General features: G+C 34.1%; 1 protein-coding gene across 1 annotated transcript in view; it reads left to right on the top strand.

Annotated features, from left to right (window-relative positions):
* NCBP1 (nuclear cap binding protein subunit 1) overlaps positions 1 to 17,459 on the top strand; it is a 51,126-nt gene that overhangs the window by 28,656 nt on the left and 5,011 nt on the right. The window contains exons 16-20 of the mRNA XM_051995662.1: positions 4,118 to 4,240; positions 10,672 to 10,774; positions 11,863 to 11,956; positions 13,544 to 13,647; positions 13,926 to 14,040. Of these exons, the coding sequence (XP_051851622.1) occupies positions 4,118 to 4,240; positions 10,672 to 10,774; positions 11,863 to 11,956; positions 13,544 to 13,647; positions 13,926 to 14,040 (539 nt within the window). The remainder of the gene's footprint in view (positions 1 to 4,117; positions 4,241 to 10,671; positions 10,775 to 11,862; positions 11,957 to 13,543; positions 13,648 to 13,925; positions 14,041 to 17,459) is intronic.

Below are 17,459 nucleotides of genomic sequence, written 5' to 3'. Positions count from 1 at the left end.
CCAGGGCTCTCAAACACCATTATGGGAATAAACCCTCATGGAAATGCAGCCTGGCAATTCCTCTTGCAGATAATACAATCCCTGAAGACCCAGAAAAGAAAGCTTTTGACACCAAAGTTCTTGACGCTATCAGATTATTTCACATCAGAAATTGATGTGATTCATTCAGGGGAAATGACATTAAAGAAGCATTCTATCAATTGGGAAATGCTTGGCTGAACAAGTTGAGATTTATGATTGTGATGTAACATTATCTTTTTACAAGAAGTGGTGAGCAGGCCAATTTCAGAAATGCCTAAAAAGACTTACATCAACTACTAAAGAATGAAATAAACAGAACCAGAACATTGTACACAGTAACAGCAATGTTATACAATGATTAATTGTGAATTATTTAGCTATAGTGATCTAAGATAATTCCAAAGGACTTATGATGTAATAGCAAGTATCTGTTTTACTGCTGTAACTCTTAAGAACCATGACAACTTTTCCATCTAACTTGCAGCTGAAACTTTCCATATATCTTGTCATTGTTAAAAAGAATGTAAGCTTCTTGAGGACAGGGACTATCCTACTTTTTTATTTGTATCCTCAGCAATGTGCTTTGCGTATAAGTGTCTAATAGTTTATTCATTCATATGGTTATTAGTGGTTTGTAATTCTTTTTTTGAGAACTATTTATATCCTTTGCTCCTTTTCATATGTCTATATTTGTGTATAATGTGTATATATGACTTATATAACATATATATGCAATATATATAAGCCTTTAAGCTATTTGATAGTTTTTTTCCTCATTTTACTACTTTGCTTCTTCTCCTAGACACATTAATTTTGTTTGTTAAGAAGCTTTTCAATTTCATGTAATCACAGTTACAAACTCTTTTTTCAACAAGATGTCTCTCGTGCATAAATCAAAATGGTTTAAGATCCCTTGGAAGATATAATAGGATTAATCTTGTTCCATGATTGATTGGTGGTAAACACTTTTCATGGCATAAAACAGGATGATGTACATTTCATGAAAGGTGTTTACTGTTGTGATGGAGGAGATCTAACTTGGAATCCAAGTTGAAGAGTGATTCCTATTTAACTGGTGAGGTTTTCAAGGTATTCCTGTTTGTGGCTGATATTTTGCTGATTGCATCATATTTCAGAATATTGCAGAGTTTTCTGGAAGAGATGGATAGTCATTCTGGAAGAGAGGAGTTTAGCCTGACTACATATAAAAGACAAGAGTGAACTAAAAGAGACAGTGAATTAGACCCAGAGTAGAACTGGAGAAGATAGAATTGGTTATATTGCCTTTCAGAAGTTGCAGACTTCCCATGAAAGCAAAGACCCATCTTTTTAACACTAACATTCTGCTGGTGTTTTATGGCAGCAAATCTTGAAATACAACAATCCCTAAAAGAACTGAAAAATGAATATTACACAGAGAGCAATGGAGATGCACATTAGGTGCAAAATATAATCATGAGGAGGAAGAAATGATGTAATCAAAGAATTGTGTGAACGGAAAAGAATATGGATACTTCATTTATAGTCTTGTTGGACTGAATATGAGAATGCTAAATATCTCTTCCTTCTTAAAATTCTTTGTTCCCTTGGCTTCTTTTCAGATTATAATCTTCCTCCATCTAGCTTTCTGATTGATTTGCCTTCTTTGACTTCTGTTTCTCAGCCTGGCACTAAATTTACACTCAGATTTACAGCATGACTTAAGTCAGTGTTTCTAAAGTAGTGATTTCAAAATCCAAAATTCTAGCCTTGATTTTACCTAAATTCATACTATATTTGTAGCCCTCGCTAGTCTACTTAAATGTCTACTTCTTTTACTTCAAACTCAGCATGTTTAAAATGGAGCATTTTATTTCCTCCTCTCATTCCTATTTCTGCCATTGGTAGTACCATTCTTTTGGGACCTCAGGATTGGATGCTTAGGTTTAATTTCCAATCCCTCTGCCTTGTACCCCATATTCAAGCAGCTACTGAATCAATTTTTTTTTCCTGTGCCACACTATTGTATAGTTCAGAGATTATTCCCTGTTTCATGTATTATTTCTAAGCCTCCCTCTTATTCAAAATTAATTTCAAATTTTAATTAAAACTTTTACCATATTACTTTCCTCCTTAAGAATATTTCTTATATGTAAAAACTTTAATTTTTATTTTTGAAATGAAAACTTTTGCTTAGGCTCAGTGTTTTTTTTGTTTTGTTTTGTTTTTTTAATAACTTTTTATTGACAGAGCCCATGCCTGGGTAATTTTTTTTTTACAATATTATCCCTTGCACTCACTTCTGTTCCGACTTTTTCCCTCCTTCCCTTCACCTCTTCCCCTAATGGCCAGCAGTCCTATACAAGTTAAATATGTCACAGTGTATCCTAGATATAATATATGTGTGCAGAACCGAACAGTTCTCTTGTTGCACAGGAAGAATTGGATTCAGAAGGTATAAATAACCTGGGAAGAAAGACAAAAATGCAAGCAGTTTACATTCATTTCCCAGTATTCTTTCTTTGGGTGTAGCTGCTTCTGTCTATCCTTGATCAATTGAAACTGAGATCTTCTCTTTATCGAAGAGATCCACTTCCATCAGAATACATCCTCATACAGTATCATTGTTGAGGTATATAATGATCTCCTGGTTCTGCTCATTTCACTTAGCATCAGTTCATGTAAGTTTCGCCAATCCTCTCTGTATTCATCCTGCTGGTCATTCCTTACAGAACAATAATATTCCATAACATTCATATACCACAATTTACTCAACCATTCTCCAGTTGATGGGCATCCATTCATTTTCCAGCTTCTAGCCACTACAAACAGGGCTGCCACAAACATTTTGGCACATACAGGTCCCTTTCTCTTCTTTAGTATCTCTTTGGGGTATAAGCCCAGTAGAAACACAGCTGGATCAAAGGGTATACACAGTTTGATAACTTTTTGAGCATAATTGCAAATTGCTTTCCATAATGGCTGGATGTGTTCACAATTCCACCAACAATGTATCAGTGTTCCTGTTTTCCCACATCCCCTCCAACATTCCGCATTATCTTTCCCTGTCATTCTAGCCAATCTGACAGATGTGTAATGGTATCTCAGAGTTGTCTTAATTTGAATTTCTCTGATTAATAATGACTTGGAGCATATTTTCATATGGCTATAAATAGTTTCAATTTCTTCTTCTGAAATTGTCTGTTCATATCCTTTGACCATTTAACATTTGGAGAATGGCTTGATTTCTTATAAATTAGAGTCAGTTCTCTATATATTTTGGAAATGAGGCCTTTATCAGAACCTTTGATTGTAAAAATGTTTTCCCAGTTTATTGTTTCCCTTCTAATCTTGTCTGCATTAGTTTTGTTTGTACAAAAACTTTTCAATTTGATATAATCAAAATTTTCTATTTTGTAGTGGCTCAGTGTTTTATTAGAAAAAACATGATCATTTAAAGAAAGAAATTAAGTGTGTTCTTGGTTCATTAATTATAAATATAAGTCGCCTTGCTATTTTCTAAATTAGTATTACACATTTTGTCCTTCTGCAGGTTATGTTCAGTTTCTGGAACACATTGCCTTCTTCTATTCCTTAGAATCCTTTTTTTTTGTTTGTTTTTAATTTAATTTTCCTTATTTTTGTTTACATTTTAAATTCTGAACTATTTCCTTCTTCCTCTCCCTACCCTGCACTAGAAAAAGCCACCATTTGACACAAATATCAATCAAGTATTTGTTCAGCAGTATTTTCATTGTACAGCAACCAGATCTAAAAAACATAGATGACATGAAGGCACTCAGAGGAACTTGTTTTGAAAGAGATATCACTCTGTTGCCTATGGAAGCAAGACTAGCTTCCTCAGCCAAACTTTAGCCAAATTTTTTATTTATTTATATATATGTAATAGCATAAATAAATAAAGAAATTAATAGTATGAATTTCTTAATAATTTTTTGTTTTTAGTTAACAGGTTTTTCTTTCCCTCCTATTACTTAATAAATGCTTGCTGAACGAATAGATAGCTTAGAAAAAAAGAGCTGCTGCGTTTGATTTTATTTAGCTATTTTTTAAATCAGTTTTTTCAATCTTATGATTTTCTTCTCTTATGTTTTAGATTCTCTTCCAGGACATTCTGTAGCCCTCTGTTTAGCTGTTGCCTTTAAAAGTAAGGCAAGTAATGATGAAATCTTCAGCATTTTGAAAGACGTCCCAAATCCTAACCAAGACGATGATGATGGTAAGGAAATGAGAATGTTCCTGGAATGAGATTGTAGAACAGAACAGCCTGAATATATGGCATAAATAGGGAGTATACTATTCCTCTTACAATGTTCTCAAGCTGTGCTCTTAGATAGTTCTGAAAATCAAAAATTCTTTTAGTCCTTGCTTTACCTCCCATTTGTTTCTTTGCAATATTAGACTTTTAGCCAGTGAAAAGGGAGGGATAGCAGCATCTTACGTTTTTAAAACATTGTCAAAAGACACTATTGTAAATATGTCACATTGTATCCTTTTGCTATTATTTATCTTCAGTTGGATGAAGGGACAAAGAGTGAAAAGAGAGGCTCTTGTGAAAGTTGGTATGCTATGGACCTGTTAAGAATCGGATAGTTTTGAAAATTTTTGGTGGTCAGTGTGCTGAAATCTAATAATTGTGCTTATGAGTCGGTTTCATTCTTAGAATAGATTTGTATAATTGTCATTTGAAATCAAATGATCACCTTGTCATAGAATATAATCTTAACCTATTTTAAGAACTTTAATGAATTTTTTTTTAATGTGGGGCAGGCCACTTAAATTGAATTCTTGTTGAAGTATCAATCAATCCCCAAGACTTTGGAGAGAGATGATACTTCTGGATACCTTGGGAGAAGATTGTAGAAGGATCTGGTGAAAAGAGAAGGACTTAAACTTAATTTGGATTAGTTATGTATATCAGATATTGAAGGAGAAATTTGGGGAGAAATGGAGGAAAATTTGGAGAATAATTTCAAAGCTCAGATACTAGTCCATATTCTATTTCCAGATTTCTTTCTGTTGAAAGAAGCAAGAATGAGGACAATTTAAGAGAATCAAGTTGGAGAAGGGAGGAGAACCTAAAGGGTTCAAAAAGAGAAAGTAGTTGAAAAAAACAGGACGTGGTAAGTGAGATAAAGTTAGTGAAGTGATTCAGTGATAAATTGATAGCTTGGTGAGGCAAATTGGTGAAAATAGAAGGTTGGTAGAATCATAAGGTGGATCTGTAGTTTGAGACTGAGAAAAGGAAGTCAAATTAATTTGTCAAGTTATTAAGAGATGATAATTGTAAAAGTTTTAAGCACATGCTTAGGCTTGAGGTCTAAATATCTACAAGTAGTTTAAAAAAAAAAAAAAAAAAAAGGACTGAAATTTTCAACCAGTTTGGTGAGAAGGGGAAATTGTGCAGTGATTTGCAGTGTCATATTTCATCTCCTTCCTGGAAGACAAATTGAAGGGGCTCAAAGATTGCTTCCCTAGACTTCCATGTTGTTAAGTGTAAGGTTCTTGGTGGGTTTTCTAGAAGTCTTAGAGCAGCCTTCGTTTCAATTCAGTAATCACCACAAGAATAGCCAGGTGTTTAAAAAGTCCAAATCTTTTATTATCTCCAGAGTCTAGTTTCCTTGCTTGAGGCCTGGGCTAGCTTTCTTAAAGGCCTTCCGGAGTGTGAGATGGAGTGAATGAATCTGGTTCTTGAGTCCCTTCTGAGTCTGCATTTGCCCCTTCTAAGTCTGTCTCTGGCTCTGACAGGCCTTGATCTCAGGGGTGGGGAAATGCAGGAGGCCCCCCACCACAAGGCTGATGAAGATGGAATGAATCTGTCTCTGCCTCTCCCCTGGCATATATGCTCTATTCTAAGTATAAACCAATCATTATATCACTAGGAAACCATTATTTGTTGTAAGATTAAATCAATCATACTGAACTTAGAGAACTGTTAAGCACCATGCTAAACTAGATAACCATTGTCTTTATCAATTCCAATTATCTTGCCACCTTGTAAGAATCCTTGTTTCAAGTTCAGAGTTCTGGCCTCATTTAACGTTTTAGGAAAATAGAAGTAAGGCCTCAGTGGGTAAAAAAAAGAGATCTGAGGTAGAGAATAGGTTACCTGATTAGAATGGAAGAATGTTACACAGGAGAAAAGGGGAAGAAAAAAGATCACTTTGTAATTAATAGACAATGTCATATATGAGGCTCTTTATGATCAGTTAAGGAGTCATTCAATACAGGTCATCCAGTAGTAGTTGAGATGCAGTTCTTAAGAGTACCTAGGCAACTATTTTTTGATCTGATAATAGTAGTAAAGAGGTATATTGGCTTCTCTGGGGCACACATCCAGACCATAACAGAGAACATCCCAAGCTTTACAAAAACTTTCTCCTGGAGACTTGTGGCTTGTATTGCTAGAAAGAATCTAACGGATTCTTTCTAATCTTTCTAATAAGCTAATGATTATGAAGTCTGAATTAAAAAACTAAAGGTAGTAGAGTTGTAGGTTGTAATAATGTATTTGCTAAATCAAATGAAAAGAACTATAAAAAGGATTTGAGGTATGGCTCTTAAGCTAAGGATTAGAGGAGAGATGAAATCTCCTTCAGTAGACCATAGAAACTCAGCAATTCATAAAAAATAAGGTTTAGAAAAGGAACTAGTAGTAAAAATTCAGATGTTTATATGTAAATGCCTAAAGTTAGGCAACAAGATTAAAGTATTAAAAAGACTGGAAAGGTAGAAAGGAGGCAGGTTTTATAAAGCTTTAAAAATGAAACAGGATTTTATATTTGATACTGATGATAGGGAGTCCCTAAAGTTTATTGAGTAGGGAGATGACATAATTATACCTATACATTAAGAAGATCGTTTTTGCACCTTAGTAGAGGATAGACTTTGTGAGGAGAACCTTGATACCAGTTAGAATACAATTTGTAACTGGATGTGAGGCACTAAGGACCTTAACTAGAATGGTGACAGTGTAAGTGGAGAAAAGGAAGCATATATTAGAAATACTGTTTAGATAGAATCACTACTTAGGAGAAAAAAGCGATGGGGATAGTAGCCTAAGAGAGACTAGGGATTTAAGGATGACATCTGGTGTTTTTGTGAGCCTGGACAATTGAGAGGATGGTGATACCTTCACCAGTAATAGGAAAGTTAGGAAGAGATAAAAATTTGAGGGGAAAAGGAATGAGTTCAGTTTCTGATATGTTGACTTAACATGTCTAAAAGCTATTTAGTTCAAGATATCCAGCAGATACTTGGAGGTTTAGCTAAAAATTGAATTGCATAGAGATGATAATTAAATCCATGAGAGCTATTGAGACTATTAGGTAAAATAGTATACAATAGAAAGAAAAGAGATTCTAGGATAAAGCCTTGGGGGATACCCAAATTTAGAGAATGTGATCTAAATGAAGATCTAGCAAAGAAGACTGAGGAGTAGTCAGCAATTAGGAAGAGAACTAGAAGAAAGAATTGTCACAAAAATAGAGAGAGATGAATATCAAGGAGACAAGTGTAAATGACAGTTTCAAAATCTGCAGAGAGGTCAAGAGAAGGATGAAGATCAAAAAAAGGCCATGAGATTTGGTGATTACGTGATCATTGGTAAGGTTGAAAAGAGCAGCTTCAATGGAATAATGAAATCCAAAGCTAGATTGCAAAAGAGCATGAAATGAAAAGAAACAGATATTAATTATAGAATTATAAATTTATTCAAGGTTAGCCACAAAATGAAGAAAAGCAGAACAATACTTAGCATTGATGTGCTGATCAGGTGATTTTTTTGTTTTTTGTTTTTATTTTTCAGTTGAGAAAGACATGATAAGTCTGTAGGCAGCAGAGAAACAACCTTATCCTTTTTTCTTTTATTAGTTATTCCCTGGCAAATTCCAACTCTGAATTATTCCCATGACGTACTACAAAAAAGGGCTACTACAAACATTTTTGTACCCATTGGTGCTTTTCCCTTTATCTCATTGGGATACAGACCTAGTAGAGACACTGCTGCATCAAAGAGTATGCACAGTTTGGTGGCCCTTTGGACATAGTTCCAAATTGTTCTCCAGGATAGTTGGGTTGGATCAGCTCACAATTCTACCAACAATATATTAAGTGTCCCAGTTTTCGCATGATCCCTCCAATATATATCATTATCTTTTCCTGTCATCCTAGCCAATCTGAGAGGTATGAAGTGGTACCTCAGAGTTGTCTTAATTTGCATTTCTCTAATCAGTAGTGATTTAGAGCATTTTTTCATATGACTAGAAATGGCTTTAATTTCTTCATTTGAAAATTGTTCATAAGGGATAATATATAATGTAGAATTCTATATTAAAACATTTAAGTATAATATACATGTATACATATATAGCATAGCATATGTAGATACATATGTATATTATATATAGGTATGTATATGTGCATATTATATACATATACATACATATATGTGTGTATGTGTGTGTATATGTATATATATGTGTATATATATATATATATATATATATATATATATAGTATAAAATTGTAGAGAATAATAGTATAAAATTGAATGAATTTACCAAGGCATCAAATTGGAGAAAGAAGAAGTATAGCCATTGTGAAAGTGATGACCTAGGAAAGAACCAAAGGATCGAGGAATTAGAGGTTATGGTGAGGATGAAAATAATGTTAGGGTCATAAGGAAAGATGGAATGATAAAATATTATAAGCAGAGAAAGGAATTTCAGATTTCATGAACAAGGAATTAGTGCTTTTGTGGTTGATGGCAAGATAAGAGTATGACCATCTCTGAGTGTAACAGAGTTACGGGTTTTGAGAAATGAGTAATGGATTATGAGAACCTCAAAGGAAAAGAGATTGCATAGTGATGGTGGTGGAGTAAGAACCAGGAAGTAACAGGAACCAAGGAATGTTGTAAATGCTTCATCATTATCTGATGTCAGGGATATATAAAGGAAAAATGCAACCAGTATTAGAAAGGGTGACTGAGAATGCCAGGTCTCACTGATTACAAATTGATAGAGGTAGTGAGAAAGGAAAGGGTTGAGATTAAAGCAAGTTTGATACCTATGGAACAGGCAGTTCAGAGAGCACAGATGAAGGGATGAGTAGAACTGGTGAGGATCATTGTGAGAGGTAAGAGGGTTGGGAGTAAGGATATAGGTAGTGAAAAGTTAACAGGGTTTGTTGTACAGTTAGCCAGAGATTTAGAATTACTGATTCTGGGAGAAAATGATAAGATGGGGAATGCTAACTATACAGGAATGAGTTCAAGTTGATTATCAATGACTTCAGAGAAGCCCATTAATAGAGGGAAGTCATTAGATTATTCAGGCCTCTCTCTACATGTCCTGCTTTGTAGCAATTGGTGATATTGTTTCCTGTGAAGACCACTTCACAACAGGTATGAGCAAAAGAAAGTACAGCCCAGGAGGAGTAAGAGTTTGAAATTTGAAATGTTTGTGATCTGTGGAGCTTTGGAGAAGGTCCTGAGGTGAAGCAGAAGCCAGAGGAAATGTATCCAAATCTGATGCAGGGATGAAGGTATAGGGCATAGACAGGTAAGTTGAAAACAGGATTCCCTGGGATGTTTTAGGGGTGAAGCCAGGAGTCACAGGCAGTCCAGCCTTTCAGGACTTGCAAAGCATTGCTTTCTGGGAAGTCCCAGAGTAACAAATAGGCTACAGTCAGATGGACCAAGTAGATTAAGATGAAGCAGCACTCATAGTAAAATCCTAGAGGCAGACTTTTATGAGGGATTTTGAGGAACATCTGCACAAGATGAACGGATGAGTGTGTGTATGTATGTGTGTGTGTGTTGTTGGAAGGAATTCTCAGGTACATGTGATCGCAGAGCCATCTAAGTATTTGAAAATGTGTAATGTTCTATATGTGAATACAACAAAATAAGCTTCACAAATGCAGTATCAGATTATCATTGTCAGATAACGTGTTCTGAAATATATCTGATAGTTTCAGTTGAGTGAAAGCTCAGTATGAATCAGCAAATAGGAGGTGGTGAAGGAAATGCCATCTTGAACTGCTTTAAAAGGTAAAATTTCTTTGATTTAAGGAGGTGATAATGCCACTGAACTCTGACCTGTATCAGATTTCATCTGTAGTATTGTTTTCAGTTCAGGGCATCACAACTTAAGGACCATAATTTTCTGGTGAATAAGGAGAGGACTCCTTCAGAGTGGTGAAAACCTTGAGTCCTTGTCTTTAGAAAATCAATTAGGGAAATCAGGGAGGTCTAGAATTAGGACAGTTAGGGGTATACACCTCTTACTCTATTTGACCAAGAGGACAGAATCAGGAACAATGGATGGAAATAAATCACTAATAAACAGACAGTGGGTCAATTTAGGCTTTATTCAGGTAAAATTCCCTAACAATTTGAATTCTCTAAAAGTAAGATTGCCATGAGAGTTGATAGTTTCCCCTTCTAGGAGGCTTTTCATCAGAGGTTAGATGACTACTTGTCGTATATTATGTTATAATGTTATATGGATATGTTATAATGAGACAGCTCTTGTGTATGAATCAGGCTATATTCCCAATAAGATCCAGTCCAACTTTCCAGACCTATGATAATATGAGTCCTTTTAAACAGTATTCTGATTTTTTTCACTGTGAAACATTTTTCAGATGAAGGATTCAGTTTTAACCCACTGAAAATAGAAGTCTTTGTGCAGACTCTGCTTCACCTCGCTTCCAAGTCATTTAGCCATTCTTTCAGTGCTCTTGCAAAGTAAGTTGAAGTAGCTTTAGTTGGGGATGTTATTTTAACCCTTCTTATATATTGTTGTTGAGTTGGTGACAAAAAATGCCGAGTGGAGGGGGGGCCCACAGTCCATGGAGTAAAAATTAGTAATCAGTTTATAAGTTAAAGGTTCACTAATTCATAGTTTCCAATAATTACATAATACGTGCGCGCGCGTGCGCGCGCGCACACACACACACACACACACACACACACACACACACACACACACACACTACTTTATTGGCCTCAGAAGGGAGCAAGAGAAACATCTGTGGAATGGTCTCACCTCAGAGAGTCTTGTTACCACAACATTAGTTATTAGCAGTTAAATATTTTTTTCAGCCATTAATAGTTCATTAAAACTGTCTCTTAAAGCAAATTGGCTACCAGATAATGGTTCATAAAGGCTTATAGGAATTTTTTTATAAGAAATATTAGCATTAGTGGATGGGGCTCGCAATACCTAAGAAATAATTTTTTTTAAGGAAAAATGTATACATACTTTTAATATATTTAACTAAGTGAAGGGATAGGAAATTAAGGGAATACTAAACACCTTCTGAGAAATTCTTGGAATCTTTTCCTTACAGGGAAAGTCTTATCAAAACTGCTAATAAAAACTGTCCAAAGTAAGTCAGAGAAATCAGAAATCACTAATAAACAGAAATTCAGTTCTTTGGTTTCTATTTCTAGACACTTTTCTACTTTGAACGTCCTTTCAGAAGTTAACATGAGTAGTTAATCTTCTATGTACTAAAATATTGCTTAATAAATAGTGTTTATATCCAGTTTTACAAACTAAATTTTAGGATTTTAAGTAGTCATATTTATTTTCTAAAGTATGTTTAATTTCAAAAACACAAGTATTTCCATTTTCATTTATAGTATTACCTCTAATGAAATCCTCCAGTATCTCCCTAAGTTAGTAAAACAAAAGAAAATGCAATGTTTTTTAAGAGTCTTGGTGCTCCTCTTAAATCTGCTTGTGTTGTACAACATAGCTTGAGCAACATTAAAAATATGCTTAAAGATATTATAGTACTTGCTAATTACTGTTTTTGTTTTACAATAAGGTTTCATGAGGTCTTCAAAACACTTGCAGAAAGTGATGAGGGAAAGTTACATGTTCTAAGAGTCATGTTTGAAGTATGGAGGAATCATCCTCAGGTAAGAATCATTTTAAGCTTCCTGAAGTTCAGATTGTGACATTTCAGGGTATTCATTCATGCATATCATTTTTTTGATCTTTGAACAAAGATAGAATTAGTCCCTAGGCTTTCTATTGTCTCACACTAATTTTTTTATCTGTGTTATTGAAATAACTTAGAAGTTCACTTCGAAGAAGCTGGAAGAATTGATTTCATCATGTGCCCAAAGGCAATAAAAAATGATGGTTTCTTGATCAATGGTCATCTTGTTTTGCAGTGTTCCCAGTGAGAATGATTATTTAGTTCAATTAATCAATGCTTATTACCTGCCAATTATGTTTGTAGTACTCCAAATATGAAGATAAAAATGATAACCTTTATTGCCCTCAAAGAATGAATAATAATATAGTTATATTATATATGAATAAACCTAGAGGGTAAAAAAAGAGTTACTGAGGTAAAGTGGTGACCGAATCAGATCTGTGTTTTAGTAATGTGGCAACTATTTAAAGAATAGATTGAAGTAGGGAGAGCCTAGAAGAAGTCCAGGTGAGAGGTCATGGAGGCCTAAGGTAGATATTGAGGGTGGAGAATAGACAGAGGCAAGTTGTGAAAGTTGAATGAATTAGAGTAGGGGCTGAAAGATGATGAAAGAGTAGAAAGAACTGAATGTGACCCAAAGGTTTCTTACCTGGAGGAATAGATAATCATGTCATTCATTGAAATAGGGAAATTCAGAAAATGAATGGATTAAAGGAAAGAGGATAGGGAAGATTAACATTTTGGACGTGTGAAATTTACTGTGTCTACAAGGAACATCTATTTAAACATGACCAAATGATAAAGGCATATCTTCCAGGTCTTTATAGAGTTGTGCCATCTTGGCTAATGTTTCAAAATTACTAGACTTAGCAATGGAGAGCAGTTTCCTTGGAAAGAGCAGTTTTAAATGATTTACGTAGAATTGGAAGACAATTAATAGGGGATTGAGAATAGTTTGAGAAGCAAGAAAATGAAGGGAATGTTTATAGAAGTCTTTTTTTTTTTTTTTAAAGAGTCTGGCTCTAAAAAGAAAAGGGTAATGGGTGACAGCTTGAAGCAATATCAGAGTTGAGTTAAATAAGGGATAGCAATGCATGTTTATAGGTGGCAGAAAAGGCATTTTGCATAAGGCAGTAGTGAAGATGAGAGAATGAAGAAGATATTTGCACTTTCTGCACCCAACTTTGATTTGCAGAGGATTAATGACCAAAATTTTGTTGAAATTCTAGACCTTTCAAACTAAGTCAACATGGATATATTGATATTCTGTGACTTCATTGGAAAAATGGACATAGTCCAGTAAAGGAAATGTTAGAAAAAACATTTAGTTTGGTATTAGTTTATTAAAGAGAATATTGGCTTTAAAAAGAATACTCAGAAGCCTCATAGTATATCTCCAAGTTATAAATAATTCTTTACGAAGAGAGAAGTCATCGGACATCATAAGCACCGAACAATACAAAGCCAGAAACAGAATTTCTTGGGGATAGGTGGGATATAGGAATAATTTATTAAGTCAATTGACCATGAGTGGTTGGATAATGAATGGAATGTTTTCTTCTAGATGATTGCTGTATTAGTTGATAAGATGATTCGAACGCAGATTGTGGACTGTGCTGCAGTAGCAAATTGGATCTTCTCTTCAGAGCTCTCTCGTGATTTTACTAGGTAAGCAAAGATGACTTCCTTGTCCTTTTTTTTTTTTTTAACCATAATTCTTACTATATTCATTTAGAATTGGTTGGAAGTTTTTTCTTGTTTGCTTTTTCTGGGAGATCTGAATAGATTTGTTTTTCAGCATAGAGAAAATATACTTTCTGCTAAGTGTTTTTGGTTATATTGTATTTAACCTGAATACAATTCTGATTTTTAATTTATTCTTGAATGTATATCCACCTTGGTTTTAAATGAGTAGATTATACTAATTAATTGCTACTATGTTTTAGGTTGTTTATCTGGGAAATTTTACACTCTACAATTCGAAAGATGAACAAACATGTTGTGAAAATCCAGAAAGAATTAGAGGAAACTAAAGAAAAACTTGCAAGACAGCACAAACGGGTACATTATTTTTCGCTTTTTGGCAATTATCTAAAGCAATCTTGTCATTAATTAAATACACCAAATAATCCTATTTACTTTAATGTTTTGTTTCTTTGGAATAGCTCTTATTTCAAGGGATACAGAGCAATACCAAGGATGCACAGTGGCAGAAAGTGGATATACTCTATGCCTGCTTGCAGTTTTACTTTGTAGGAGACTGCTTCACTGGCAGTTTAAGAATAGAGGTTCTTAACCTGGGGTCTATGGATTTGTTTTTGTAATCCATCAATACAATGTATCAGCAGAGCTAGAAAACAGATGTTTGCTATTTTTTATACAGTTTAATGAAGTTGGAGATAATCTTGCTGCTGTTGAATCTTTTAGTAATTTCTTTCCCCCTAGCTTCCTTAATTAGTTATTTTTAGTTCCTCTTTTCTATATCCTTTTCAGATGTCCAATTAAGAATGGAGCAGTGATGGCCTTGACCACAGTAATAAACTTACATTGCCTAGATCAGGGGTCCTCAAACTTTTTAAATAGGGGGTCAGTTCACTGTCCCTCAGACTGTTGGAAGCCGGACTATAGTAAAAACAAAAACTATGAACAAATTCCTATGCATGCTGCATATATTTTATTTTGAAGTGAAGAAACAAAACCGGAACAAATACAATGTTTAAAATGAAGTAAAGTTAATCATCAAACTTACCAGTATTTCAATGGGAACTATGGGCCTGCTTTTGGCTAATGAGATGGTCAGTGTCTGGTTCCATATTTCTCACTGCTAGTCGTAACAAGTGATGCAAGTGTGCATCCATTAGTCTTGATCTGGTTGGAGATTTCAGATGTTTCACTCTAGAAAAAGTCTGTTCACAGACATAAGTGCTGCCAAAGATGGTTGCTATTTTGAATGCATAGTTCCTGAGATGAGGATATGTCTCAGAGGGGAGAGATGCATAGAAATTATGAAGGCTGCTTGACTTGAATGCGTCTTTCAGAGAGTCACAATTCTGCAATTCAGCCAGTTCCATTTGGTAAATTGTATCCACATTTTCAATGTCGATAGAAAATGGGTTACGGAAAAGCTTTATGTCCTGTTCATGGAGATGAAGCTCTTTAAATCTAAATTGGAACTCCTTTTGCAATTTTTCCAGTGAATCCACACATGTTTTGTTTGGGAATGCAATCAGCAGTTTTTCCGCTAATAGATTTTGAGTTGTAGGGAGATGAGAGAAGTTTTCCTCCTTCACTTGTTTGATGAGTCCTAATTTTACTTCAAATGCTTTGACATGTGATTGCATGTCACAGATGAGCTTCCCCTTTCCTTGAAGTTGCATATTGAAATTGTTGAGTAGCTCTGTTACATCTGTCAGAAAGGCAAGGTGCCATTTCCATTCTGCATCATTGAACTCTGGTGCTTCTTTGTTTTTTGAAAGCAGAAAAGTTGTAATCTGTGGAAGTAAGTCATAGAAATGTTTCAAAACTCTTCCTCGACTCAGCCAATGGACTTCTGTGTGATATAGAACATCTTCATGTTTAACTCAACATTTAGCTCAGACAGAAATTCCTGAAATTGTCTGTGATTTAATGCATTAGCTCTAATGAAGTTAACACAAGATACCACAATTTTCATAATAGAGTCCCATTTCAGTGATTTACTACACAGCGCTTGTTGATGGATGAGGCAGTGTGTGGCTATTGGATGAGAATGGTTATGTTTGTCTATCTCTTGCTTGATGCGAGCAATTACTTCTTTCTTAGACTCCACTATGGAGCACCATCAGTTGTCATGCTGGCTAGTTTAGCCCAGTCCAGCTCCAAACCATTCATAGTTTGGCAAACCTTTTCATAAATATCCTCTCCTATAGTTGTTCTTCAGTGCTCTAGAAATTAAATTAAATGTAATAACCAGTCTGAATTCTGATGTCTTTAATGTTGTTTTCATTTACAATAATTCTGAACAATTTACAAATTATTCTCATTCTTTTTTTGCTCTTCATAAAACATATTTGCCCATGTTTCTCAGAATTTTTTCTAACAACACAATAATATTCTAGTGCTTTTATATTAAATCAGTTTACCATTCTCTATTCAGTTTTCCCCCAGTTTTAATTTTTGTTACTACAAAAGTTTTTGCTCTTTATTTTTGGTATATTTGGGACTCATCCTTTTGTCTTTATCCTCCTTGGAGCATATGCCCAATTGGGAGACTCTAGATGAAAGAATTTATTAGTTAATAACGTTTCTTGAATAATATCACATTGTTTTCTAGGTTAGACTAATTCATAATTATGGCCGTAATGTATTTGTATGCCTAGATTCTTATATTCCCTCCAACATTGACTAGTGAAATAAAACCTCATTTTAAATTTAAATTTTCATTCTCTTACTAATTATTTGGAGATTTTTTCATATGGTTGGGAATATGCATTATATGCATTTCTTTTTTTAACTTTATTCATATTCTTAATGTATTTTATACAGTTCCATCTTTTGCTGTATCTTCTATCCTTTACTCACTTATAAATTCCCTTCTTCTGTCCCTTTGCCATAATTGTGAAAACTATTTTATGTTCTCAATTTTTTTGTAATGTTACTTAATTTTTAAGTGCTATATTAGATAGTCTTTTTCCTTTTTAAACCAAGTATCAATAGTAATGAGCTTGAATTATAAAAGCTTTCTCATTAAAAACAAAGATGCTCACTTTCATTGCTTTTATTTTATTTAGTGTTGGAAATTATAAAAATTACAAAAAATACCGAATAAATGCATATGGTTATTAACATTGGAAAATAAAAGATTAAAATATTGCTTGCATCTCAACATAATGACTAAATTATAGGAAAATCTATTAGATAGGGGCTGTAAACTCATCCATTGCTGGTTGAATGGAAACATAAAAGATCCTTTTTATAGAGCCATCTTGAAGTGCCTAATAGAAATAATCCTATCCTATCTCCATTGTGGAGAATATGTCTTGAAAGCTCTATCTATTCAGAGGTTTTTCTAGAACTATTTGTAGTATAAAAAACTGGAAGATAGCTTCTAACAATAAATAAATGTTTAAATTGAAGAGTATTATCATATGAGGAATATAAATAAATCTAGAAAGGCATTTATGAAATAGTGCAAAGCAGAACCAGAGGATAAGAGGGCCCATTAACCACTACCATCTTGAAGGAAATGTGAATAAAAAGGGATAAATAATGAATCTAGAGAGAAACCAAAGGAAGGAATGGTTTTATTTCTTCCACTGAAATTAATTACAGTATAAATCATCACTAAGAAGTTTAATTAATTATACTAATGTTCAGAGGTTTAGAGAAATTCATTGTTTAAAAAGTGATCATAATTATTATTCTCCCTGGTTTTTGTTTCCTAAGCTTAGATAAGCCTCCAAACCTTATCCACTATATATTGTACAATAGAGATACCAACA

Source organism: Antechinus flavipes, chromosome 1, assembly GCF_016432865.1.
Source record: "Antechinus flavipes isolate AdamAnt ecotype Samford, QLD, Australia chromosome 1, AdamAnt_v2, whole genome shotgun sequence".
In the NCBI taxonomy this organism is placed as follows: domain Eukaryota; kingdom Metazoa; phylum Chordata; class Mammalia; order Dasyuromorphia; family Dasyuridae; genus Antechinus; species Antechinus flavipes.
This window is presented reverse-complemented; position numbering and strand designations above follow the sequence as displayed.